The 27,716-nt window shown below is 52.5% G+C and overlaps 1 protein-coding gene across 2 annotated transcripts; it reads left to right on the forward strand.

Moving 5' to 3' along the window:
• The first annotated feature begins 3,819 nt into the window (after positions 1-3,819).
• On the forward strand, positions 3,820-27,602 carry SZRD1 (SUZ RNA binding domain containing 1). Of its 2 annotated transcripts, none has more exons than XM_058675802.1 (4): positions 3,820-3,922; positions 21,713-21,762; positions 23,336-23,590; positions 24,581-27,602. In XM_058675802.1, the coding sequence occupies exons 1-4, from the start codon at positions 3,872-3,874 to the stop codon at positions 24,681-24,683; spliced, it is 459 nt and encodes a 152-aa protein (XP_058531785.1). In that variant the 5' UTR covers positions 3,820-3,871; the 3' UTR covers positions 24,684-27,602. The 2 variants fall into 2 exon arrangements, with proteins under 2 accessions (XP_058531785.1, XP_012784449.1); XM_012928995.2 differs by having other exon boundaries at positions 3,843-3,922; positions 23,339-23,590.
• Positions 27,603-27,716: the final 114 nt, after the last annotated feature.

Consider the following 27,716-nt stretch of genomic DNA (forward strand, 5'->3'; position numbering starts at 1 on the left):
ATAAGTGTCAGGTGTGTTCCTGTATGTTGAGTTCTATGGTCCAGCCTGGTTAGACCTATCACCACCCCTACCTCTCTGCACAAACCGGTGGGTGCTGCAGTCCCACAGAAGCAAGCCCACAAGTTCTCTCAGAATCTGCCCTTAGAAGCCCGACGCTGTGGCCTAGTGGCTAAAGTCCTCCCCTTGAACATGCCAGGATCCCATATGGGCACTGGTTATAATCCCAGCAGCTCCACTTCCCATCCAGCTCCCTGCTGTGGCCCGGGAAAGCAGTGGAGGACTGCCCAGAGCACTGGGACTGTACATCCGCGTGGGTGACCTAGAAAGAAGTTTCTGGTTCCTGGCTTCGGATCGGCACAGCACTGGCTGTTGTGGTCACTTGGGGAGTGAATCATCAGACAGAAGATCTTTCTCTCTGTCTCTTCCTCTCTCTGTCTTTGCAATAAAACTAAATAAATCTTTAAAAAAACAATCTGCCCTCAGATCCAATTCTCTCATGTTCTGATGGGTGCTGTGGCCTAGCCTGACATGCCCACTTCCTGTTCTGACGCTCATGGGCAGGTACTGCGGCCTAGCCCAGCCAGGCATTGTTCCTAACCCCAGCTTTTGCATGTGTCAGCAGGTGCCGAGTGATGCTATTTAGCTCAGACTAGCTCTCTCACACGGCAGGCGTCTTAGCATGACCCAGCCATGCTTTCCCGATTCCCTCCTCTAAACCACCCCATCTCATTTCACTCAGCTACCTGTAAGTGCAGTGGCCTGGTCTGTGGAAGCCCCCAGAAGTCACCCCTCTCCTGTCAAACATGCCCTCAGCCGCTCCCACTCCAACAGATCCCCAGACGCCTTCCCTGGGCAATCTGTAACAACTCCATCTGGGGGTCAGGGTGGTATGTCTAGGCCTGGTGTCCCTTACTTTACCCACATGTCTCTTAAAAAAGAAAAACAAAATAGGTGACTATGCTGGTATAGTTAACATACATGTGTCATTAATCAGGCCTAGGATGTGTGCCACCTTTGATGCTTTTCTCCCAGCAGGGTTAACACGTGCCTGAACATAAAGCAGCCTAGGTAGCTGGGGACTGCCATGTTGTTTCTTTATTCACATTGGAAAGGCAGATCCACAGAAAGGAGGAGAGACAAGACAACCAGACACGAACTGGCACTCAAGGCGGGGATTGGTCAACCAAGCCATTCTACTGGGCTCTGCCATTTGTTTCAATTTTTTCTTTTTCCTCCCCTCCCCTCCTCTCTTCTCCTTCACTTCCCTTTCCTTTCCTTTTCTCTTCTTTTTTATTGGAAAGGTAGATTCACAGAGAGAAGGAGAAACAGAGAGAAACCTCTTCCATCTGATGGTTCCCTCCCTAAATGGCCACAATGGCTGGCTGAGCTGTTTTGAACCAGGAGCCAGGAGACTCTTCCAAGTCTCCCATGCAGGTGCAGGGTCCCAAGGCTTTGGGCCGTCCTCGACTGCTTTCCCAGGCCACAAGCAGGGAGCTGGAAGGAAGCAGAGCAGCCAAGACACAGGCCGGGACCGTATGGGATTCTAGCGCAGGCAAGGTGAGGGCTTTAGCCACTATCTTATGCAGGCTCTGCCATTTGTTTCTTAACAACTGCTAACAAAGCCCCAATTTATGCAACAAATAGAACATTTGCTCACTAGGGGCTCTTGCTCTTGCATTCCCATCCAAGACTGTTTTATGTTTGTAACAACAGTATTGCGTGCTTTAAAAAAAAAATGCTTATTTCTTGGAGTAAGTGCAATGGCTCAAATGGCTAATTCTCACCAGCATCCCATATGGGCACCAGTTCACGTCCCAGCTACTCTACTTCCCATCCAGCTCCCTGCTTGTGACCTAGGAAAGCACAGAGAGGATGGCCCAAGGGTTTGGGACCCTGCACCTGCAAGGGAGACCCTAAACAAGCCTCTGATTCCTCGTTCGAATGAGCTTAGCTCTAGCTGCTGTGGCCATTTGAGGAGTGAATCATCAGATGGAAGATCTTTTTCACTGTTTCTCCTCCCTGTAAGCCCACCTTTCCAATAAGAATAGGTGGGTTTCAAAAAATGTTGTTTCTTTCACAGATACTGTGACAAAGAGATCTTCCATCCACTGGTTTCTTCCCTGAATGGTAGCAGCAGCCCATTCTAGACCAGGAAGGTCATGAGCCAGGAGCTCCATCCGGGTGGGTCTTCCCTGGGTATGGCAGGGATTGAGTTCTTAAAGCCACTGTTTCCCGGGTCTGGCGCTGTGGCCTAGCGGGTGAGGTCCTCGCCTTGAACGCCCCGGGATCCCATATGGGCGCTGGTTCTAGTCCCGGCAGCTCCACTTCCCATCCAGCTTCCTGCTTGTGGCCTGGGAAAGCAGGAGAGGACAGCCCAAACCTTTGGGACCCTGCACCAGTGTGGGAGACCCGGAACAAGTTCCTGGTTCCCGGCTTCAGATCGGCACAGCACCGGCCATTGCGGCTCACTTGGGGAGTGAATCATCGGACGGAAGATCTTCCTCTCTGTTTTTCCTTCTCTCTGTATATCTGGCTTTGCAAAAAATAAATAAATCTTTAAGAAAAAACAGCCACTGTTTCCCAAGCACATTGGCAGGGAACTGAACCAGAAGCTAGTGCTCGCATGGAATGCGCACAGTATCACAGGCTTAACCACCAGCTGCATGACACAGGTCCCCTAATTGCAAGTTCCTAATGCATGAGCCAAATGTGTACAGTCCCTGAACATTCTTCACAGCCTACTGAAGTTCCTGCTTCAGGAACCCTACGAATTGCACAGACCCGAATTGGGGGCTCTCCTTGGAGCAAGAAACTGCCTCTGCCTTCTCAATTTTGGAGCTCATGGGTCCTACCCCTCACTTGACATGTGAGGAGATAGACCAAGAAAGAACAAGGGACTTACCCAAAATGACATACGGTCTCTAATGAATAAGGGCTGGTCCCCGATTGCCTATTTGAGGAAAGAAAAGCTATGTCCTCTGAAATATCCTCAAAGCATTTCCAAGGTCTTAGAAATTTCTACTCAACAGATGTTTATCTGACAATGGCTTTGTTAAGACTAGATAACAAAATTGTAAGCGACTATCGCCCCCTGCTGGTTGCACTGAATGACTACAAAGCCTAAAACGAGGGACTCGACTCGAGGACGTGCACCCGCATGGGTAGAGGAAGTTCCTGGCTCCTGGCTTCAGATCGGCACAGCACTGGCCATTGCGCTCACTTGGGGAGTGAATCATCAGACGGAAGATCTTGCTCTTTGTCTCTCCTCCTCTCTGTATGTCTGACTTTGCAATAAAAATAAATAAATCTTTTTTAAAAATAGCTGTTGAATTATAACCACTTGAGCAGGACCCTCGGAGCATGCCCCACATCGGGGACCTGGAATGGGTGGGAGGCTGGGTCGAATTTCTCCCTTTATCTGCCCCTTTACCCAGATACAGAATTTTTGGTAAACTTTCCCACATCAGCAGATCTTTTTCATTATCATATAAAGTGCTTCCAGAGTTCCGAAGAAACGCTACTGTGCAATTTAAAACTACGACTCACTTTAAAAACCAAACTGTCAATCATCGCCTGCCCATAGAAAAAATGGTTTTAAAGAACTCACTTCCCGGACTCCCGACAACCACGTCCCATCCTTACCACGTGAGAGACCGCGTTACCCTTAACAAAGATGGCAGCTTCCTAGCGTCCACGCCCTTCTCCACCATGGCTGCCTCGGTCCCCTAGGGTCCCGGCCGGGAGCCTCTTCCGGGCTCGGCAGGGGGCGGGTCTATGGAGGAGAGGTATGCGTGCGCGCGCCCGCGACGGCGGCGCGCTTCAGGGCGCAGGCGCGGGGAGGGGCGGGGGAGGAGGGGAAGCGGCGAGTAAGATGGAAGATGAGGAGGTCGCTGAGAGCTGGGAGGAGGCGGCAGACAGCGGGGTAAGGAGGAGCCGCCGCCCCGGGTCAGGACCGGGCGGGACCTGGCGGGAGGGAAGCCTCCGGGGAGCGGGTCTGGGGACGTTTCTTCCCCAAGAAGGGCCCCCTACGCCGGTCCGGGGGTGTAGGAGAGGTCCCTGGTTCTTGAGCGCCGTGAAGGCCTCTTAAAGGGGCCGTGTTCCAATTCTTCCCCCACCTTTCCCCGGTGCGCTACCCTCCCCCCTCCCCATGTGCGCGTTCCCCGGAGCGCCCACCCGCCACCCACGGCCTCCTGGGGTGGTCCCCGCGCCCGCTGGCCGCTCCTGAACCCCGGTCACCCTTCTTTCCCGTCGCCCTCCCCCCGCAACCCCGCCCGAGGCACCATTTTAAAGTTCCTGTGCTGTGATGAGGGACTCACATGGTGTAGCGGTGGCGGGGCATTGGGGGTGCTTGCGCGAACTGGGGTGGCCAGGCCGGCCTTGGAGGTGGAAGGAGGGTGAGCGTGGGGATCTGGGGGCGGGGTGGTCCGGAAAATGAGTCGTCTTTGAACCATTCATCGTTCTTCTGAAATCCCCCACCGCTATGGTGGGCGAGTTTGGGCTTTTCTCTTTCCGTTTTACTCTGGAGTCTTCGCTAGGCAGGTCCCTGAGGGGAGCCCGCCGGAGCAACCGAAAGCTCTGGGGGCAGCCCCTCTCTCCCCAGCCCCACCAGCCCCGGCGGGGGTCCCGGAGGGTGCGAGCTGGGAAGGGGCCGCACTCCAAGAGAAGGAAGGAGGAAAGGGGCCGTGCGCCTTATTTGGGGAAAGTTTTGGTTCGCCTCCAGGAACAGTCGGGGGAGAAAAAAGATTATCCCCGAACAGAAACTGGCAGCGCTGTTGGGTTCGGGATGTGTTGGCTCTGACGAGTCTGTGTGTGGTTCCGTGATGGACGGGTGACCCGTGCTGGAAGGGCTGGGCGGGTGTCCGGGTGCGGCAGGAGCTGGGCTTTCTTCCCCAGACGCCTTCCGTGGGTGCTGCTCTGAGTCCTGGAGGAGGCGGGCACGCTGCCCCTGGTACGGGAATGTCGAAACTTGGCTTCAAGGTTTTTTTCCGCTGGTTCAGCAATTCTGTTGTGGTTGTTTATGTTTTTCCACTGAGCACAGTGGAGACTTGGAAGGAGGACCCGGTTAGGGGGGCACGGTGTCTTGCTTGAGTCGCAGTGAAAGCGCTGAGAGGGAGTCGCAGGTGTTGGGTATTCACACATTAGTCAGCACAAGGGCCTGCTGTGCCTCACCTTGACTTTGCCTGAGACAGAAGCTTCGAACCACCACCACCGCTAGTAGGAATTGACCACACAGCCCCACTTCTGAGTAACACGTGGCCTACAGTGGAACTCCATCAGGATCCTCGATCCCCCTGGGGTTGTAGCCTTCTTTGGTTTTCCTTACGTGTTGAGTATCATGCCAAGGAAATAGAAAATAAAAGGAACAGAAAGGAATTCGGGCTCAGCAGAAACCCCCATTGGGTTGTTTTCATTTTCCAGAATGGACAGGTTGCTTTGGAGATCAGCGACTCCACGTCCCCATTTACCGTCCAAGTGCAGAGATGGGAGATTAAACTTGGGTCTGTGTGAAGTCTGCCTTTCTCCAGCCTTCAGTTTATAGAGACATTGTTGCCCCAGATGTCCTTTCTGTAATGGAATCCTGTGGTAGCATCGTCTTCTGTTAGAGATAAGACAGGGAGGAGGCTGCTGTGTTCAAGGTCACACAGGTAGCGCTGACTTTTGACCCCAAGCCTGTCTGACTTCTGGTTTGGGTCCTTCGTTTTGCCTCTTGCCTGCTTGGAAACCTGGGACTGGCGTGGGCATTGGACGGCGTCTCTCAGTTGTACCGCGTTTGCTTTGGGCTCCTGTTTGAAGTGTTTCATGAATTTGGTTTCCTGTCATGGTTCACAAAGGGTCTTCCCGACTAGGTGCTTTTGGAGAAGGGCAGCCAGGCAGGAGGGGCTGAAGTAGTGTGTCCGTGTCCACCTGCGCCACCACCACCGCCAGTTCAGACCTAGGTGGAGACTGGCAAGTGAGAGTAAGCAGTTCAGAAAGTGGGTCTCTCACTCTGCAGCCCTTCAGCTGGGCTTCCGCCATGCTGGACTCATTTCCTATGTAAATTCAGAATACACAGTGTACAGCGTTAAGTCATGACATTCAGTGAAAAACTAACTTTTTAAGGCACTGCAGATAGTCAAAATAGACTGGTTTTGGCTTTAGTTCGTGCAGGAAGCACTTAAGCATCTGTAACACCCCTGCTTTACCTGTTTGCCCCGAGGGGTCAGCATGGGGGGGGGGACAGTTGGAGAACAGCTATTTGCATTTCATCCAGGAGATAGTTCTTTAAAATAGACTGCCTCTGGTAGAGATTAAAATATAAAATACCGTGTTGATTTAAGGTTTGTGTCCTTTAGCATAAGCAAGTCTCAAGGGGCAAATAGGGCATTTTGTGATTGGAAAACAGTCACAAGCTGGTTGATGGTTGATCAGCTTTGTGTGGTTTAATGCTGTTTTGTTTAGTCAAGCAGTAAGTGAAAGGTGGCCTTGTCCAGCTGTGGGTGTGGAGCGTCTCAGCTTCAGTGACCCGGGATTCTACTGCATCTGGAAAGTGTCCATGTGTTCTTTCTCAAGAAAAAGTCTGAGAGCTGTTGGGAAGAAAATGCATCCTAAGTTAAAGGATAACTGGCTTGCTCTATTGAGAATTCAGTTTTAGATTTACCTTCTACCCACACCAGCCACTCATCAAACTTGTCACAGTGAGGTGGGCGGTGTGTAGGGCCTTGGAAAGGTGTCCGTGAACTCTGGATGCCAACTGTGCGCTGGGCACTGAGGCTCAGGCCAATGCAGAAGTCAGACTAGTTGGGTAACACTTGGCAGAGAAGCAGCACAGACGTGGCTGGGATCAGGGAAGGTTTGTGGAGGAGGATGCCCAGGTGTGATTTCAAAGATCGGTCCAATTAAGCGTTGTGAGTCTGGGAGAGTGGGTGCTGCAGCACAGGACCTGCGCTCAGCCTGGCTAAGTGAATGGAGATGAGGCCGGGGCCCAGAGGCTGCAGGGAGAGCAGGCAGGGCCGGGTGGGGAACGGCCTGCTGGCACTTGAGCCTGGGAGCTTGGACCTTGTCCTGAGAGCAGAGGGTGGAGCTTTGACTTTCTTTTTTGTTTAGGGTTTTGTTGGCTTTTTTTTTTTTTTTTTTTTAAGCAAAAGAGTGGCATAGATTCTGTGTTAAGAAAGAAGAGCTTTGATTTGCTTTGTTTCTTTTGAGAGGTGGCGGTGCTGCCTTGGTGGTACCTGCCACCTTGCTTGGGGTCCACAGTTCCTCCTGTAGCTGCTGTCAGTGTCTGTAGTTACAGTCAAGAAAGTGACTTTGTGAGGGCGGAAAGCGCCCCAGGGATGCCATGCCTGCAGGCCCTCTCATCTGGCCCGGTCTCTGGAAACCTTGAGTCCTCCGTGTCTTCAAAAGTGGCTTGCACTCAGGACAGCCTTTGGCCAGGACCCTGGCATTCTGCAGAAAGATCTATTCACTGTGGCTTCAAAGAAGGGCAGATAACGAGCTTTTCTCAGCTCTTTGCCTCCAAGCTGCCTTGGGGATCTGTTGGCATCATGCTGTGGGTGTTCCAGGGAACTGCCATGGTTGCTGTGGGCTGGGAGCTGGGGAAGTCCCGGGCCTTGCTGGGTTTCCTTCTGTGACAGAAGAGAATGAAAGCTGGTGGTAGAATCCTGTGCAGAGCCGGTCACTTGTCTCCGTGTGATGACTCAGAAGCATTCCTGGTCCTGTTTCCAGTTCCCACTGTCTCACAGGTCCCTGCAGAGGCAGCACCCATTGCTGGCTTCCAACGGTGGAGGGTATTCTTTCCTGCAGTTTACCCCCAGCAGTAGAAGTTTCTTTCCTTTTAGGACAACCGCTGACTTGCTTCCCAGCAGGTGGCTGACCTGAGCTGTGTTAACCTCTTGCAGGTGTACCACTGAGGTTTCTCTTCCCAGTACTTCCCAGCTGGGCCAGGCATCCTTTTCTTAGCATCTAGTTCTGCAGGATGTGGTTGGTGAGAGTCAGGTTAAAGCCAGTCACCAGGAAATGAACAAATGCAGCAGTGTGCTGTGTGTACATCAACAGTCTTGTTCCCTGGTGGTGAGATGCTCCCTGTCCCTCACAGGAAGTGTGTCCTCCCTGCATCTGAAATCCCCTGGTGAAAGAAAGCAGGAAATAACAGGCATTCCTTTCCAGAGGGAGTAAGGAAGATAAACAGCTACAGTTGCCTGGGGGGGAGGGACAGGACTGGCTAAGTGTGGGTTGTCTGTGACAGCCACTGCCCATCTTGGCCTCTGGGAGAGTCCGCACCGTCCGGGCTCTGCTTCGACCTGGGGACCAGGTGCCCGGCCCTCAGGCCCTGACCTGAGGCCCCGACAGAGCACTGGTGATGCAGTTCTTCCTGCTGTCTGGTTGCTTAGCTTGCAGGGGCCAGGTCCGAGGACCTGTGACCTTGGTTGGTGCCGACCTCCTGAGGTGTGGGTCCCGCAGAGGGCATCCTGAGGTTAACCAGTTCCATGCTGTGGACGTGTGGAGCCTACACTGTCATGAGTCATGAATGCCCTCCGGTCTTGCCTCTCCTCTGGTTTGTTTACACCTGCTCCTCACTGGATGATTAGCTAAGTGCTTTAGGATGCATAGTTGCTCTTTCCTTTGAAGTATTTTTTTTTTGTTTTCACCTGGGATTGACCTGGACCTCTGAAGCTCCAGGCTGTAGAGCCAATGACTAATCCTGCCCTTGGTTGTAATGGACAGGGTGTGCGAGTGGGAGGCTCGTTGAAGTGGGTGCTCAGAATTGGGGAAGCGACGTGGGCCAGGCGGAAAAATGCATACCTGCTCAGGGTTCTTAAGTCCTGAATTTGAGTGTCTTCACCGAAGTCTTGGCCACCATCCCTGCTGTCCCTGCTTTTCCTCCTGTTCCCTTCCTGCTGGCTTTAGCTAGCTGGCCCTGGAGGCATGATCAAGTGCTGCTCTTTGTAGGACCTCTATCAAAGCACCCTTGGTGGTTGTCCTCTGATGGCCTTGGGAGATTGTGATGAGTTTGGCCTGTCCTCTCAAGTCTGTGCCTGGTGCTGCTTCGGGAAGAGGAGCCTTCTTGTCTGCTTTAGTATGTAACAGAGTACACATCTCTTCCCCTTTGGGTAGCAATAAAGGTCAGAAGATGGGTCTAAGTTGAGGGTCTGACTTAGGCACATCACCACGCTCCTCAGCATCATTTAAAATTTTTTAAATTTATTTTTATTGGAAATTCAGATATACAGAGAGGAGGAGAGACAGGAAAATCCTCACTCCGCCGATCCACTCCCCAAGCAGCCGCAATGGCCGGATTGTTGATTCTCGATGACCAAGGTTTGATTCTTAAGAGAGCTCAGTTGCAGGCCTGAACGCACATCGGTTCTAATCCTGGCATCCCTACTTCCCATCCAGCTCCCTTGTTACCTGGGAAAGCAGTTGAGGACAGCCAAAAGCCTTGGGACCCTGCACCTGTATGGGAGACCTGGAAGAAGCTCCTGGCTTCGGATTGGCTCAGTTGTGGCCGCTTGGGGAGTGAACCATTAGACGGAAAATCTTCCTCTCTGTATCTCCTTCTCTCTGTATATCTGCCTTTCCAATAAAAAAAGAAATAAATCTTAAAAAAAAAAACCACTCAGTTGCTATAATATTAAATGTACAGCAGAAACACGTTCGTTTAAAGATTAATGTATTTGCAAGACAGTATCACAAAGCCAGAGAGAGAGATTTTCCATCCCATGGTTCACTCCCCATTTGCAGGTTGAAGTCAGGCATTCCATCGTGTTTTTCCACATGGGTGGCAGGGACCCAACCAAGTAGGCAGCCCGTGTTCCACGGCCTTCCCAGGAGCATTAGCAGATAGGGAATAGGCAGCTGGAACTAGAACAAGCACTCTGATATGGTATACTGGCATTGTACCACCAGGCTGGCCCCAAGCACATCTTAGATTCTAAAGTTAGACTAAAACTGTGTGCTGCAACAGAAGGTACAGCACAAGCCACATACCTAACTTTGCATTTTCTAGAAGCCACATTTTAAAATACAAAGGAACCAATGTAATTTTAATATTCTAAACTTAATTTGATATATCAAAAATTGTATAGTTTCAAAAATAGTTACATTTAAGATATGTAAATGAGAGTGGGCATTTGGCCTCATGGTTTAGGTTCCAGGTGGTTCCACCCACATCCCATCACCTACTGCTCCTACTCACCGGGGAATTGGTATTGCAGTACAGCTGAGGCTCAAATGCAGCCACTTTAATATGGGACGTGGGTGTCCCCAGCTGGATCCCCTGGGAAGCAGCCTGTGACTGCTCCAGTGGTTGGTTGAGGACCTGCCACCCACGTATGTGACCTGGGTGGAGTGAACCAAAAGATGGGAGCTTGCTTATTCAAGCTTGACAAATATATACAGATGAACTCATTGGCACTGTTTATATTGTGAAATCCTGTTGCATATGGCGTGGTATATCTCACTTCAGACTGGCCATGTAGAAAGTGTCTGCGAGTAATAAATGCTGGCCAGCAAGCAGGTGGCACAGCCAGAGCTAGGGCAGTAGAGAGGGCCCAGAGGAACCCCTACCCTTGCTGGGAGGGAACAGAGAGCCCTTGCGAGTAGAATGAGCTGGGGAAAGAGGAAGCAAGAGATGATTTTGCCTTGTCTCGTCTATAGAATGTACCACTAGTGTTCCCTGCCATGGTTTTCTGGTACCCATGGTTTCTCAAGTTCGAATTTTGGTGGCCCTAGGAATTACAGCTAATTTCCTTATGAATCAGATCCAGAACTGGATTTAGAGATGAGTTAGAGTCATTGTTAAAATAACTATCTGGGGCTGGCACCATGGTTCAAGGCTAATCCTGCTCCTTTAGGTGCTGGCATACCTTACGGGCACTAGTTTGTGTCCTGGCTACTCCACTTCTCATCCAGCTCCCTGCTTGTGGCCTGTGGAAGCATTGGAGGACGGCCCCAAACCTTGAGACCCAGCACATGTTTGGGCAATCCCGAGGAAGCTCCTAGCTCCTGACTTGGGATCGGCTCAGCTCTGGCCGTTGTGGCCACTTGGGGAGTGAACTGGTGGGTGGAAGGTCTGTCTGTATCTCCTTTTTTTCTGTAAATTGGACTTTCCAATAAAAATAAATTTTTAAGATGCTTTTCTAGATTGCAGCCTCCTGGTAAGTTGAATCCTTTTTACTGCCATTCCTCTGTGTGTGTGTTGTGTGTGTGTGTGTGTTGTGCCGGATTTTGAAATCCCCAGATAATCATCAAGTCTGAAGTCGGTGCTAAGGCATAAAGGTGGTTTATTCCGACTAACATAGGTCTCCCAGCTGGGCTGGGGGAGGGGCAGCCGCTGCAGGATCCGCAGGGAAGGCAAAAAGAGAGCGGGCGAGCCAGAGAGATAACCCAAGCCCCCCAGTTTTTATACATTTTAGGCTATTAATTATACAGTCATGATTTAGCAGGCTTCTGTTGGTGGGTTTGAAACAAGCAACTTTCGGGCCCGGCGGCGTGGCCTAGCGGCTAAAGTCCTCGCCTTGGAAGCCCCGGGATCCCATATGGGCGCCGGTTCTAATCCCGGCAGCTCCACTTCCCATCCAGCTCCCTGCTTGTGGCCTGGGAAAGCAGTTGAGGACGGCCCAATGCATTGGGACACTGCACCCGCGTGGGAGACCTGGAAGAGGTTCCAGGTTCCCGGCATCGGATCAGCGCGCATCGGCCCGTTGCGGCTCACTTGGGGAGTGAATCATCGGACGGAAGATCTTCCTCTCTGTCTCTCCTCCTCTCTGTATATCTGTCTGTAATAAAATGAATAAATCTTTAAAAAAAAAAAAAAGAAGAAACAAGCAACTTTCAAAAAGTACAAATCGATGAGCTGTAGGGCGGTGAATCTTATCTAACACTAGGTACCTCCTTCCTGAGGAGTGGTCTGCCTACGTGACCTGCCTAAGGCAGAGTTAGAGATCTTCCATCCACTGGTCACTCCCCAAATGGCCCACAGTAACCAGAGTTGAGCCAATTCAAAGCCAGAAGCTTCTTCCAGATCTTCCACGTGGGTGCAGGGGCTCAACCACTTGGGGCATCCTCCGCTGCTTTCTCAGGCCATGAACAGGGAGCTGGATGGGAAGTGGAGCAGCCAGGATGTGAATTGGTGCCCACAGGGGATGCCAGTGCTGCAGGTAGAGGTTTTAGCTTGCTACTGCACCATGCTGGCCCTTGTCTGCACATGTATTGGTTCTTTTTTCCACCTTTCTCTTCTTGGGCCTCTTGTCCTGTATGTCCCTACACTTCCCTGGTGGATTACTTCTTCTTTCCTCGCAACATTGTTACAGTTAAAGCAACCACTAGTATTAAGGTATCTGCCTTCTTCTACCCTCCTGGGCGCTCCTAATCAGCCTTGACTTAGCATGCCTCTGCCCACATCTCCTGCTTGATTCACAATGGGTTATCCATAGATAATTTTTCGGTCACAGAGTAGCAGAGGGAAAATGGACTCTTACAACAGTTAACAAAGCCTCGACTTCCTTAGGGGGCAGTTTCAGAATTGCCCTATGCCCTGCAGTGACCCACTTCATTAAGTGGAGTGGTTTCCCCGGCTTAGGATCAGCAAAGGAAGGAGGAGTGCTTTTAAACTAGGTCTGTGTTAAAAAGAGGAATTAATGAATCAATGCGTGGTTGTGGCCTACAGGTCTGTATCCTGCCCCCTTGTTTTTCCTCGTCTGATTTGTTTGCTTAGAGTTGAGTTAATTTTTTGAACCGTGGGTCTGTTATTGTGATGTGGCTGGTAAAGCTACCACCTGTGATACCAGCATCCCCTGGGGCTGCCTGTTTCAGTCTCAGCTGCTGCTCTTCCAGTCCAACTCTGCTGATGTGACTAGAAGAGCGGCAGAAGATGGCCCAAGTGCTTGGGCTGCTGCACCCTCTTGGGAGACTTGGAGAAGCTCTGAGCTTTAGACTGGCCCAGCCCTGGCAATTTGCTGCTGTTAAAGTGAACCAGCAGGCCCAAGATTGCTCGTTTTCTTTCTGACTCTGCCTTTCAAATAAAATAGATAAGGTTTACAAATAGCAACCATTTTTTGAACCTGGTGGTGAGCAGGGTATGATAGGATTTGGGGAGCAGCTCTCCCTGGCTCGGGGTGGAGGCAGAGTAGGCGCTTGAGGTGGTCTGTCATGGCAGGACACCATGACCCCTGCGCCGCTGGCACGGAGAAGAAAAGCTGAGCCACAAGGGAGCTCCACAGGGCGTGGCGGGCGTCTGGCCAGATCTCTGTGGACAAACTCCCCAGAGACCTTTGGACAATCCAAGTCCAGGTACTACTGTTGTGGATTGGACCTGTGAATTCTTGGGCTTCATTCTTAAGTGGACTTGAACCGCCATAGGAGGTGTCTGCATCTCCTCCAGATTTGTGATGTATGGGCAATTTCAGGCACTTGGCTGGTGAGACGGTTCTTCTGGGAGACCCCAGCTCAGGTGTGGCCAGGGGCGTGGTTCCCAGGCTGCTGCCTAAGACTTGAAGAGATCAGCCTGACGTGGGCACTGGCTGCTGTAGCAGAAGGTCAGGGCCAGGATGTGCAGGAAGGATGCCTCATCTTGTACTCTTTCTCAACGTCTGTCTTTGCTGTTTTCTGAAATGGTTGTGTTGTACCAGAGTTCCCATCTCTGGGAGACTCGTGTGCCCGGATCAGGATGGCTGCACAGGACTAGATGATTCCATGGGGCACAGGGGACTCAAGGTCATGTGTTTTTCCTTGAATGAGAGAGGAAATGGAAACTAACAAAGAGGAAGGCAGACTATTGGAAAAGAATTCCATTGCCCCTAGAAGGAGGCTGGAAGCAGCAGGGTCTGTTCCCACCCCCCCAAATACAGCATCACTGCCATTCAGGAATGGTGTTGGTCACCAGCTGACCAGGGAGTCCTTGTTGCGAGTGATGTGTCCTGTGATGAGGCAGGACAGTGTGCTCCACCCCTTTGGCTGGGAACTGAGTGGGGTGGGGTGAGGGAGCGGCCCTGGGGAGCAGGGAGCCACAGATCAGGCACCACAAGGAAGAGGCACGCTTTTGCTTCCTGGAACAGTCTGTGAAGATTCAGCTTGGTTCTCTCCATCTCCTGTGAGTTTAGCCCCTTTGACTCCATCCTGGAAGACATGGTCTCCCCAGGGTGGACCCGAGCAGGTGGACCTTGAGCATCTGTAGCGGAGGAAGACATTGCACCTGCTGTGCAGCCCTTGGCCCCGCAGCAGCCCACGGTTCTCCTCTCCCTATTCTTCCCGTTTGATGCTGCAGGAGTGAGTTTGCCCTCATAATATACCTTTCCAGGCAGGCACACCCCCGCCTTTCTGTCTTCTCTGTTCCTTTCCCAGACTGTGACTGGATCAAAAGTGAGGCTGTTTGAGGTGACACTTGGACTGCCCTCTTCCTTGGGAGTGATCTAGTCCTAGCCCAGTCGCAGGTTTTCCATCTCCCAGCTCTCTGCTAGAGGCTCACACAGTGCTTCGCAAGGTTAAGGCAGCGGCTCAGAGCACACCATTGGGTGAGTGGCATCAGCAGGCAGTGGTGTCTGGCTTCATTTCACCCCATGGTTGTGGCTACTCTGTGCCTCCCCACAGGTAACAACCCCGCCCAGAACCAGCTCGTTCTCCACCTGACCCCACTCATTCTTCTGGCTTCACTTGCTCTCAGACCAAGCAATACATATCCTGTTGTTGTAGGGTGTAGTCCTCGAGGATAAATAATACAGGTGTTTGTGTGTGTTTGTTGTTGCTTTTTAAGATTATTTTCCTGGGCCTGCTGCTGTAGCCTAGCGGCTTAAGTCCTTGCCTTGAATGCACCAGGAGCCCAAATGGGCGCCGGTTCCAATTCCAGCAGCCCCGCTTCCAGTCCAGCTCCCTGCTTCTGGCCTGGGACAGCAGTTGAGGACAGCCCAAAGCCTTGGGACCTTGCACCTGCGTGGTAGACCTGGAAAGAAGATCCTGGCTCCTGGCTTCGGATTGGCACAGCTCTGGCCATTGTGATCTTTTGGGAGTGAATCCTCGGATGGAAGATCTTCCTCTCTGTATATCTGACTTTGCAATTAAAAAAAAAATCTTTAAAAGTGTTAGAGGGGGCCCAGCGGCGTGGCCTAGCGGCTAAAGTCCTCGCTTTGAATGCCCCAGGATCCCATATCGGTGCCGGTTCTAATCCCAGAGCTCAACTTCCCATCCAGCTCCCTGCTTGTGGCCTGGGAAAGCAGTCGAGGACAGCCCAAACCTTTGGGACACTGCATCCGTGTGGGAGACCCGGAAGAGGTTCCTGGTTCCCGGCTTCAGATCGGCACAGCACCGGCCGTTACACTCACTTGGGGAGTGAATCATCGGACGGAAGATCTTCCTCTCTGTTTCTCCTCCACTCTCTGACTTTGTAATAAACAGGCCTGCACAGTCCTCGCAAGCCGTCATGGCTCTGCAGGAGAGTCACTTCTTGGGGTGTCCCTGGTGGAAGGATGTCAGCTGAGAACTCAGTCTGGAGCAGACTGAGTGCAAGGCCTTGTCTAAGCAGAGGGTGGCCAGGCTCCTGCTGCCTGGGCAGACTCCAGAGCCAGGCGCAGTGCCCTCTGGCTGCTGGCAGAAGCTCCCTCCCTGGAGTGGATGGCTGTGGGCATGTCAGTGACCAGCAGTCATCTGGTTCTGACCAGGATCTGTTTTCCATTAGAGCTGCTTAGGTTTATAAGCCACTCTGTCGTCTAATGAAAGAATCCCTCTCCTACTCTGATACAGCCACTTGGGTCTGCTATGATGGAGTTGGATGGGCATTTTAGTTAGAGGAGTGCCAAGGGGCAATGTGGGTTCAAGGTGAGGACAAAACACAGCAGCCAGGACAGCTTACTCCAGCAGTATACCTTAAAGTCAGGCATTGTTCTAAACCCAGTGATAGTGCCAGGGGCGGTCATCTCGTTCTGGTTGGGGGATAGAGGCCCGTTTAGCTGGATGTTGCCGGAGTCCAGCTCCAGCCGAGAGTTCAGAGCTCAGGAAGGGTGCGTGGAGACGGCGATAAAGAAAGACACAGACACTGACACTTGATGGCTTCTTGCTATATCCTTTATTCTCAAGAAGAAGCTGTCCTTTTTATTTACTTAGACACATCACTAGCCTCTGCACAAACATTTGATTTTTTATCTTTAACTTTAGAACTAAGACAGCATACACAGATGTTCAATTAATTTTTACTTCATGGGCAACCAGGTGCTCTTAAAGATAATTCTGTAAGTTACTATAATCAGTTTCTTTATTCATTCTTCAGAAGTAGCCATTAGGTGACAGCCAGAACTCCAAGGCCGAGGCACAGATGGTTACCTACTAATCAATAAAACATTCCTACTACATTTTATTTTCACAACTTATCTATCACTTAGAAAAATACATCAAAAGAGAAAGAACATAAGGATCTAAGGCAAAAAGTTTCAAACGTTAAATCCCCCTACAGCTGCAGGCCCTACAACCCCATAAACAATTAAACAATAATCAAAAGTATATCTCTGTGATGTTAATAGAATCGCCCTATATTTGCTCTAGTTAAAAAATTATAAAAGCGGCTAAAACAGCTACATTTTCTATGCTCTAAAAAGTTGCAAGGACAAGCTAACCTTTAAGGTCACAGTAACTATATTTTTTGCCATAGCAGTTTCCACTCATACTCCCATCAATTCTGTTAGTTTGTAAAATTCTTATTAAGCCATTTCCCAGAAGGCATGCTATATGTCTGGGCCAGATTTCAGGGCAATGGGTAGGCACACAATAAGGTGTCCAGAAATGGCATGGGTTTAATTGTACTCCTGTGCGCAGTCAAAGGCCCACTCACCAAGACATTATCAGTAACATTAACTCTCAAGCTCATATTACTTGCCAAAGCCATCTCACAGGGGCAAACAATGCCTCAGTAGATTACAGGATTCTTAGTGGGGTGCTTGAGTGTCCATGCAAAAGGGTGGTGAGACTGCATCAAGGTGGTCAGAGAGAAATCCGCCGGGCCCTGCCAAACAGCTGGAAGCTCCCCCGGGCCCTGCCAAGCAGGGGAGCTGTTCTCTTCACACCTTCGTGCCATCTACACCTACTGCACGGACCCCTGCAGGATGTGGTCCATAATGCCTTCTGGAAAAGGGCTTTTCCCACACAGGCTCTATTTCCTGCTTGAGTGGACATTGGGCCTCTTCCCTGAGAGCAGTCTGATGGGAACCACCCCCCACCCCAGATCCTGAGGGTGTGCTGGGGCCCGTGAGCCTTGCAGGTCTCCTTGTGGATCCTCGCAGTGATGAGAATGAGAATTTACACAAAAAAGTTAAAATGTCAGAGCCTTTCATAAACATCTGGAACTGAATTTCTTGTAAAATAGCAGACCTGCTGTGGTTGCACTAAGCCAGTAGACCTTGGAAAGATGTTTTCAACCCTGGTGCAATGAAGCCAGCCAAGTGTCAGAACTATCACAGCCACCCCCGTAACTTTCAGAGCTTTCTCAAATGACTGTCCCCACGATGCCCGAGTGCTGATGTAGTTTGACAGCAAGAAGCAGCCCAGCCCAGTCCCTTCCTCCCCAGCAGACACAGGAGGAAAAAAAAGGAAACATTTGTCACACTGACCTTTCTGCACTAGCCCTTTCCACTCTGAAGCCTATATTGCCATGCATCCCTCTCAACAACATAAAATTAAAACTTGAGAAAAAAAAGATTCGATCCCATCAACCAAGGCTCTGTGGTGATTTGGGGGCCAGCACCGTGGTTCCACAGGCTAATCCTCCACCTTGTGGTGGCGGCATCCCCGATGGGGCCTGGGAAAGCAGTAGGCAATGAACCAAAGCCTTGGTCCCCTGTGCTCACATGGGAGACCCAGGAAACACTCCTGGCTTCAGATCGGCTCGGCCCTGGCCGTTGTGGCATTTGGGGAATGACTTTATAAGTCTGCCTTAAAGAAAAATTGGGTCTGGCCCTGCCAAGGCAACTGCCAGCAGTACTAGAAATTCAGTACATCTACAGCAGGCTAATTTTTCAGTTCCTAGTTTTATTTGACTCTTGAATGGTGTTAGAAGTGCCCAGATGACGCACCGGGCAGTACTGAGCAAACCTTAGCCCACAAGTACGATTGGAAACCAGGATGGTGCACAGGACATGCCCAGCTAGGTTCTTGCACCAACTGGTCTGCGTAAGTCACAGATGCTGAGCCACAGTATCTAAGGCAGGAGTCGGGACAGGTAACGGGCTGTGCCAAGCTGAGTCAGAACAACCACTGGCATGCTGAACACTGGCTGGAAACAGGCCTGGTTGGGGAGCTAAGGGGACACCCTAGCTGGGTAGAGGTTCCCATCAAGGGGCACACAAGCTGGAATGGGGCTGCGTTCTGGTCAGGATACAGTTGTAGTCTCCCTTAGCACAAGTGTGGACTGGGAAGATGCACCAGGCCAGGCCAGACTGCAACACCTTCTTGTGTTCTGGAGGACCAGGGTAGATGTGGGATGGACTAGGCTAGGTCTCAACCCCTACTGAGCCATATGTGAGCTATATGTGGGCATGGACGAGCTGTGGCTGGGCTGAAACCTCCAACAGTAAGAACCAGAATGGGTTGAAGGCCAGTCAGGAAAAGCCACTGTTCCTGCTAGGACAGGAGATGAACTGAGTAGGGCTGGCTCATGGACCCACTGGTATGTGCAAAATCTGGCATTGGGAGAGGTTCTGATGGAGGAGCCTGGGCAACTCCTCTGGCAGGACACAGACCCTGCAGGTAAGCACAAGAAGCGTGATAGGAAACAGCCCAGAACAGGCCATGGAAAGTTTCCCACTGGCCTACATTTGGCATGGGTTGGGGGCAGACCAGGCTGAATCAGTTCATGTCATCCACTGGCAAATCTGAGCACCAGAACAGAGTGTGGGTCGAGCCAGGTTCGATCGCAACAAAAGCAGTACACATTACGGAATGCCAAGGTGAGGTCGCCTGTGCCACATGTGACCACAGCACCCAACCAGCACATGTGAGAACCAGGGAGGGATGGGGCAGAACCGGCAGGGGAATAAGGGGTGGTTCCCTTGCTGGACAACTACTCCCACTGGAGAGCGTGAGCTGGGATGGGGGTGGACCAGACTAGGCAGGGCTACAACACTGTGCACCTTATGTGGCCCAGATCAGGGAAAAGATAGGCTGGGCCGATTATTCCTACTGGTGCAATCTACAGTTAGAGTGGGTGAGGGTTGTTTGGGCTTAGCCACAGCATCAGCTGGCAGAAGCTGGCACTGGGGGCTAATTCTGTCAAGTTAAACCACAGAACCACCTGGAGAGTGCATAATCTGGGCATGGGAGTGGCCTGAGAGGGGAATAGTGGGCTCCTCCCTCTTGGGTTACCACCCTCCACGGAAGGGCAGGAAAACTAGGACAGGGGCTGGGGTGGCTAGACAGAGAGACACCCAACAACATCTGTGAAGACTGGATAGTTGAGCTGGTTAGATGGAACTAAGCTTTAATGCCCATCGACATGTATGAGAGCCGAATAGGATGTGGGACAGACTGGACTAGTCTGCCACACATACTGGCAAACCAGGGTAGGGGGCGGGCGGGCCTGTTGGGGGTTATTGTGGGTCGCTCGGACTAGGCTGCAGCTCCCACTGGTTTATGTGAGGGCCGAGTGTGTGCTGGGCAGAATCAGGCTGGACTGCAACACCCATTGGTTCCAGTGGAAGACAGGGATGGAAGCAGAACCAACCCAGCAACTACAACCCCCAGCTGATCTGGGCAATGGACCGTGTAGGGCCCTGTGCTAGCTAGTACGTACAGGAATCTGGTCTGGGAACACCTCAGACAAAGTTTCTTTGGGGATCTCCCCAATCGAGCTTCCAGACTCAGAACCCTAACCATGAAAAGACAGAGGTCAGAACAAGTCAATCAACCACTTCAGCCATATGTTGGCAATGAAAATACTGGGCAAACGGAGACTCTATGATGGACTATGTCAATCAGTGGATTCTTCAACGACCTCATCGTGCTTGGAGTGGTGAGATTGGCAGCAGTTCAGAACTGTTGACTATCAAAACCACTTGAGCAAGACCCTTGGAGCATGCCCCACATCTGGGACCTGGGGTGGGTGGGAAACTGGGTGGGGCTTCTCCCTTAAAATCCACTTTTACATCAGATGTATTAAGGAAACTATATGAAACTAATTGTCTTGCCCATCTTCCTGTAGTGCTTGAACCTTTTTACCCTAATTATAGCAAGATTGTCAAAATAAATAAGTAATTTTTTTAAATGTGAAAAAAAAAATGCCCAGATGACCCTTGGCAGGTAGAAGGTTTCCCAGCTCTGTTCAGCACCAGTCAGAACCAGAGTTCATATCAGGCTGGATTTAAATGTCTTCGTATTGTTTACAAGGAAGGGCAAGAGGAACTATATTCCAGGTAATACCACGAGACTGAGCCAGCTTTATTACTAGTAAACAACAGATTTGAAGGCCAGAAAGATTACTTCATAATGATAAACTTTAATTTCTTAGAAAGACTAACGCTGCTCCTTCTGGAGTCGTGGTTCAGATGGATTCGGAAGAATGGAGAAGCTGGCGAATCTTGAGCCGTGGGCAGCATCCACTCGGACAGCTGGCACTCATCCCAAGTCAGGGCTCCTCAGCCTGGACTGAGGAACTATGTGCGTGGGGCTGTCTGGGTGTGTGGGATTGTGCAACGACTCAGCCTTGTGCCCCTGGGCACATACTGCCCTGGGTGAGACCCCCTGTTACCATCTACTCTCTGGAGACACAGGGTTTTGTGTGTATTTTCTCCAGTACTGGATGGTCTTGCCCTCAGTGAGTAGGGCATTTTATGAGGAAAAATCAGCAAAGCAGGCGAGAAGCCTGGACACTCGTGCTTTGCCTTCTCGCAGCCTTGCCTTGCCTTCCCCTTTCCAGCACGGGAGGTGCTCACTTGGGCTGCATGGAGATGGCATGGAGTTCCTAGTGCAGGGCCCTGGGGGCTCCCACTGGTTGGGGGTGGCCTGGCTTATGTGCTGGGAGAGCAGGACCAGAATGTTCTAGAAGGCCATCCCACCTTCTGCTCCTGCTTTTTTCTGAAGTGATGGCTCTTGAGTTCACTGGGCTCTGGTTCTAGGGACTCCTGCTGCACTGCCTGTTCCCCGGACCCCCAGCAGCTGTCCACCTGTGGCTCCTTGAGCTCCTGCCTCCTCCACCGCATGCAGCCTCCGCTATGCTCTCGGCCTTTCGCTAGGTGCTGGTCACAGAGGGTGTGAATCCAAACAGAAAACAGACTAACTGTAAGGTGTTTGTGACATGTGTCACAGTGGGCCTGGGAGTTTGTGAGGGGAGAGGACACTGCTGCCCGTGGAGCTGTGTGCTGGGCTCCACGGGTCACAGTGGTTCAGCATGCCATAGCCCAGGACAGGGGCAGGTGATCCAGGCGGGTGCTGGCGCCGGAGGCTGTGCTGCCTGGTCCTGCGTGCAGCTGAAGGATGGCTTGATTTAGAAAGCTGATTGGAATGGCCCTCTGGAGGCCAGCCGACTGATCAGAGGCTATGCTGATATTAGCTCAGCAGTGAGGTCTAGAAGTCTCGTTACAGCCACGGGGGTTGAAGGGAGAGGGAGTCAGGTCCCAAACCCCTGAGTCTAGTCCACGTCCATTACCTGAAGGACATGGTCATGTCCCTGGCCAGAGAGCCATTGCCTTTATCTCTGAAAATAAAGACCTGAGTTTTTATTCCAGAGAGATTTTTTCCACTTTTTATATACATTTTTTTCCTCTAGGAAATAGACAGACGGTTGGAAAAAAAACTGAAGATCACACAAAAGGAGAGGTAAGGCTCCTGTCTGGTCTGAGGCCTGTGCTGTCTGCCGCTCGAGAGCTGGGCAGCCAGAGGGGCCTCCAGCTGGCCCTAAGGTGGAGCAGGTCAGGTGCCTGGCCAGCATACCCTTGTGAATTGGAGACCAGGAGGAGGTGGCTAGAGGTTTTGGGAGTGAGGCTGGGAGGTTTCCTACCTCCCAGCTTCTTGGGCCCCGCTGTGGTGTCTGATGGCGAGTGGGGAGAACAAGGTGGAAGGTGTGGGTTTCAGGCCCATGGCCCTGAGCCCTGGGCGCGTGTTTTCCTACTCTGGTCCTGGGTGTCTGTGCCGGGAGGAACTGGCAGAGATGTTGTCTCTGGGCCTTAAGTCATCTGGTGCTTTAGGGTTGTGAAGTTATGAGGAAGATTCTAGGAAATGCGTGGAAGACCTTAAGTTCAGCTTTGTTCCCAACCATCCAGCAGAGGAAGTGGGTTTCCAGAGCAGGTGAAAAGCAACTTGAGCTCTCTTTGGGCCTGGGGAATTGGTCGGATTTCCATAGGTTTGAGTGGCAGGAAGGAGAGCAGGGCCTCTCTGGGTTTGCTTGATGGGCTACAGTCATTCCGCAGGAACTCTGGGGTGCCGCCTGCCCGCAGCTTTCCTGACTCCCTGTCTGTCTGCTCATCCCAGCAACCTCACTAACCCGTGGTCACAATCTCCTGCCTATGCCGTCCCTCCAGTCCCTACCCCTCCCAACCACTGTGGCTCTGGTTGGTTCTGGAGAGAAGCTGGCAGGGCTAGGGGAGGGTCCTGGCAGCTGTGGCGATGGCCGTTCTGCCTCGGCCCCCTTCTCCCTTGGTGTGGTGTTTCCTTCCTTGTGTTGTTTCCCTCTTGTTTTTTTTCCGTGGCTCCATCTCTCCTGAGGCCACATGGCCTTGCTGCGCATGCCCACCAACCTTGAACGGTGCCTCTCAGGAGAGCGTTGCCAAGTGCTGTCTCAAGGACAGGCTTGAACGCCAGCCTCACCGTGCCCAGGAGCCGGGGAGCCAGTGAGGGAGGTTTCTCTGTGCAAGCTCTTGGGTGAGCTGACTCGATGTCTGGTGTGCTTTGTCTCGGGGAGGCGCAGGGTACACCCACAGGAAGGCCATTTGGTACACCCTGTCTAGGTGCCAGGCAGGCTTGGCGTGTTTGCCTGCTGTGAGGAAGTGCCATGGCTGAGTGTGGACTCCTGGCTGACCCCAGGCCAAGGGCATCGCCCCAGTGGCCTGTCACACACCCCGGCCTGTGGAGGCGACTGAGATTCTAACTGCAGTCATTGGAGTCTGGATGTGGAATGTGTTGCCAAGCGGTGGTGGAGGTGACTGTGAGGAACTTGGGGCTGAAAGTCCCCAAACTTGGCAGGTGGTGGTCCAGCCTCCTCGGCCAGCTCAGGTTGGAGCAGCCGTTCCTGTGCACTGCAGAGCTCTGGCCAGGTTGCCATTGGAGAAGCCCTTGGTGAGGCCTGGTGAGAGGCCAGAGGCTAGTGAACAGGGTGGGAGGGCCGAAGGGCAAGTGCTGAGGGTGGGCCTGAGAGGGAGGGCAGGATTTGTGAAGCTGTGTTTGCTCTTGTCAGCAGGAAATCCAAATCTCCTCCCAAAGTGCCCATTGTGATTCAAGACGATAGCCTGCCCGCCGGGCCCCCTCCACAGATCCGCATCCTCAAGAGGCCCACCAGCAACGGGGTGGTCAACAGCCCCAACGCCACCAGCAGGCCAGCCCTTCCAGTCAAGTCCCTAGCACAGCGGGAGGCCGAGTACGCAGAGGCCCGGAAGCGTATCCTGGGTAGTGCCAGTCCTGAAGAGGAGCAGGAGAAACCCACCCTCGACAGGTGAGTCGGGCTGGCAGGGCTGGCCCTCGGCCTCTTGGCAGTGCCCCCTCCTCAGGAGGCTTGACTGTGTGGAGTGAACAGCAGGCAGGAGCCCAGCCCTCATTTGCAGTCTCTCCTGCTTGGTTGGTCTGTCTGGCTCTGGAAGTTGGCGGGTGCTTTGAGAAGATGGGGGCTGGCAGCCGCTGCAGGGTAGTTCAGGGGTTGCGGTCAGTCTGCCACTCAGCTCTGCTTCACCCCGAACTCCCTCTTCTCCACACTGCCTCATCTGGAGAATGGGAACATGTTTCATGCCTGCTTTAGTGAGTTAGGTGACCCAGTGAATACACGAGCAGGTGGCAGCAGATGATGGCTGATCCTGCCCAGCCCCGTGGAAGGTGCTTGCGCAGGGTCTCAGTGTTACAGGAGCCCTCTGTGATGCCTTGATGGGTTTCCTAATCTCACAGTCACTCTTAGCAGTATTTTCTCTGCAGTAGTAGAAGTTACATCACAAAGTGTCACATCCTAGCAAGCCCTGACTCTGAGGGGCTTCTTGGACTTAAGCCCATCTGCATACTTTCTCTCTGTTCCTTTGTTATTTTCAAGGGACATCCATTCTGTTACTTCTCTTTTTCCAGAATGAAAAAATCTTTTTCCTTTGATTTCCTGCTGGAGTGCAGGAGTCAGGTGTTAGCCCTCATGAGGCGAGTAGGAATGGCAGGTGGCTGCTGCTTTGTCCAGCTCCTGTTGGACTTGCCCTAGCCTGTTCCCTGGGGAGTGCGTGTGGCTCTGGGCTGGGCATGCTGCCAGTGATTGTCTTCAGACAGAACGAGCCTGCTCCCAGATGGGTGGTTGTGACCCGCCATGGGGTGGGTGGAGGCATGGGGAAAGCCATAGCCCCAACTTCCCAAAGGAGTCTCCACACTGGAGCTGCCCCCACAGCAGGCACGGTCTGTATTTTAGGATTTGGGGGAATCTTCTGTGTCCTCCTTCAGGCCTTCCTCTTCCCTTCAGGCCCCCCAGGATCTCCCAGCCTGAAGACAGCAGACAGCCCAACAATGTGATCAGACAGCCCTTGGGTCCTGACGGGTCACAAGGCTTCAAACAGCGCAGATAAACGCAGGCGCGAGAGGATGCCGCTGCCGCCACCGTCTTCGCCTCCTGGGTCTGCCACAGGTCACACTGCTGTGGCTGACAGCTGGACTTGAGCAGAGGGAACGACCTGACTTACTTGCACTGTGATCCCCCTTGCTCCACCCACTGTGACCTTGAACCCCATGCACTGTGACCTCTCTCCTTCTCCCCTTCCCACTGTGATTGGCACGTTGACAAGGGCTGTCTCAAGTCAATGGAAAGGGAGAGAGGGTTGGGGTCGGGGGAGGGTTTGGGGGACCCACCAAGCACTCAGAGTCAGACAGTGCCACTTGGCCACTTGGGGTAAAGCCAGTGCCAGCAATAACAGTTTATCATGCTCATTAATTTGGGATTTCATAACACAAGTGAGAATTCCCACCTCCCCACCCTCAAGTGCATGACTTCATCACTTAAAAAGTAAGTTCCATTTGAAAATATCCTTTCTTTTTTTTTTTTCTTCCTGTTTTGTTTGTTTATACAAATACCTGATTTGCCAGAGAAGTGCATGGGAGGGGTTTTAGTGGTTTAATGAATTTTTAATTGAGAGGAATAGTTTGGTAGTCTTACTTAAAAATGTTTCTGGATAATTCTCTGGAAACATTAACCAATAGGATTTTGGTGAGCTTAGCTTCTGTATTCCTACTGCCACCCAGAAAGGGGGCAGGGCTCTTGCAGCCCCAAGGACAGGTGAGCACCCATGCCTATATACCTCCCCCTTCCCTGCCCCCACCCTTGCTGAGACCCTACCTGGAGACTGGGCTAGCTCGACAGGCTCAGAGAGTCTGGGAGGGTGCTAGCCCCCACCTCAAGTGTACTGGGAGAAGTGAAGGGACTTCTCCTTCCAGACCCATGGGTGGCTCCCACTGGCCACTTTAAGAAGAGAGCTTGGAGCCTCAGAGAGGGATACCCACCTGGGCCTTGAAGTAAGCGACATGGTCTCGTTCAGTATTTCCCTGTCAGCATGTGGCCAGAGAGGACTCGCCACCAGGACTCCAGGCCTTCTGCCTGGTATGGGCAAAAGGCAGCTAGATCTTCCCGTCCCGGCAAGGCTCAGACTCTGGGGAGTTTGTGGTGCTCGCTGTCTTGGGATAACCTAGCTCATTGGCTAGCCCTGGGCTGTTTCCTGTGCCTGGGGAGCAGCTGACCCCAGATGAGGCTGGGAAAGGCAGCATATGCTGGCAGCCTGGCTCCCAGGAGCCACAGCTGCCCTTTGCCCTTTCCAGGGCAGGGCTGCAGGGAAGGCACTGTCTCCTTTGTCCCTGCAGCCTGGGGCCTTTTTTTTTCCTCTTGAAGTGGAGGAGGCTAGGAGGACTGCTCCCTGGACAGCTCCATGTGTACTCCCTGCCCCTTTGCAGGCTGCTTCCTGGTCTCTCACCTTGCACTGCGCCTTATCCCTCTGCCAGCCTGCCTGCTCCCGACCAGCAGATGGGTTTGGACCAGTCAGTGTGTGGTGGAGGGCAGCTCATGGTTGTCAGGGTGGCGAGTTGGGGTGTCAAAACCCTCCTGCTTTAGCTCACCTGGCTCTTGGCCCTGCCCCATGGGTATGCCAGGCCGGCCCCATGGAGCCATGTCCCATGACACCTTCCCTTCAGGAGGAAGGGCCAGCTGCTGGTTGAGTCAGTAGCCAGTCCCTAGCACGGGATGGTGTGGAGCTTGGGGTGGCCCTGGGGATGGAGTGGGAATGGGGCTCCCATCAGGAGGACATGTGACTACCTCCAGGAGTAGGCAGGAGGACAGATGGCTGCTAATCTTCCCAGTTGCACTGCCCTGGCCGAGTGTCCGCATTGGAAATATCTCGTGTCCATCCCTCAAGGAGTGGCAGCTCTGGCCCAGGTGGGAAAGCCAGAGGGACCACCCCCCAAGCCCTTGGCATCCCCTGTTCCTACCCTGCCCTCCTCCTGTGGGAGTCCAAGGCGAGGCTGGCAGGAAGGGTCTTTGGGTTGAAGATGTGGCAGGGACTGGTGCTCCCACCTCCTTCCAGCCAAAGATGGGGCTCTGCCCGCTGTGTGCCTGGCACCACCCACCAGCAGCCCCCTCCCCCCGCAGTTCCCCAGGAGAGGTGGCAGGCAAAATTTAAAAAGGCAAATAAAAGGAATTGTGGTGTTGGGGGGAAGCGGAAAGGGAGATGGGAGAATGGTTTGGATTTTGTGGGGGGTTTTTTGTTTTGTTTTATTTTCGTAGTTGTCTGTAACTTTCTTCAAGTGCTTTTTCTCCTTTTCCTTTTTTCTTTCTTTCTTTTTTTTTTTTTTTAAGTAAGTTGTAGGCTTTGGCTTGGAACTCCCCAGGGGGTGGGGGTGAGGGGCAGAAACCGGAGGCTGCTGCCCTTTTATCTGCCTCCAGGGTACTGTCCCTTTTCCCCAGCTCCCCCTCCCTGCACCAGACCCCATGAGCCAGGCCTCAGACCTTCCAGCTAACCGCTTCCCATGAGCCACTACTCCGATGTCAGCCTATAACCAAAGGAGCTAGGGGACAGGGCCTGGTGACCAACCCTTCTTAGCCCACTCAGTGAGGGTGCTCCCCACCTGCAGGCAGGAGGCAACACCCCATCTGCTACCATCAGCCCCTTCCAGAGCCCACCTGCCCCGCCATACCCTGCTCTGCCCTGTCTGGGGGTGCTCTGCTCAGGGATGGGCTGGCAGGGCTACACCCAGCTTCCCTGCTAAGCAGAGATTCGAGAACTCTCTAGGGTCCTGTGTTTCTGGTCATGTGACCCCAAGGGTGCTCGTGGGCCCCTTGGGTGTCTGAACAGAAGGGAATGGGAGGGAGGGCCGCACCCAGGCAGGCTTTGCTGCTGGCGATGCGGACGGCTGCCCACCCCCACCCTACCTGCCCCGCGGGCACCTGAGTCGGCAGATACAGCATTTTATAAATTGTATTTTAAATACATGTTTTAAACTTGTCAGCTCGTTGTCTTCTTTTCCGTCCCTGGTCTCCTCCCTCTTGCCATGGCTGTTCGTGTGACCCTGGACGCTGTCTCTGCCTGCCAGCCTGGAGACTGGTAGAGCAAGAGGCTAAG

Source organism: Ochotona princeps, chromosome 2, assembly GCF_030435755.1.
Source record: "Ochotona princeps isolate mOchPri1 chromosome 2, mOchPri1.hap1, whole genome shotgun sequence".
Taxonomy (NCBI): domain Eukaryota; kingdom Metazoa; phylum Chordata; class Mammalia; order Lagomorpha; family Ochotonidae; genus Ochotona; species Ochotona princeps.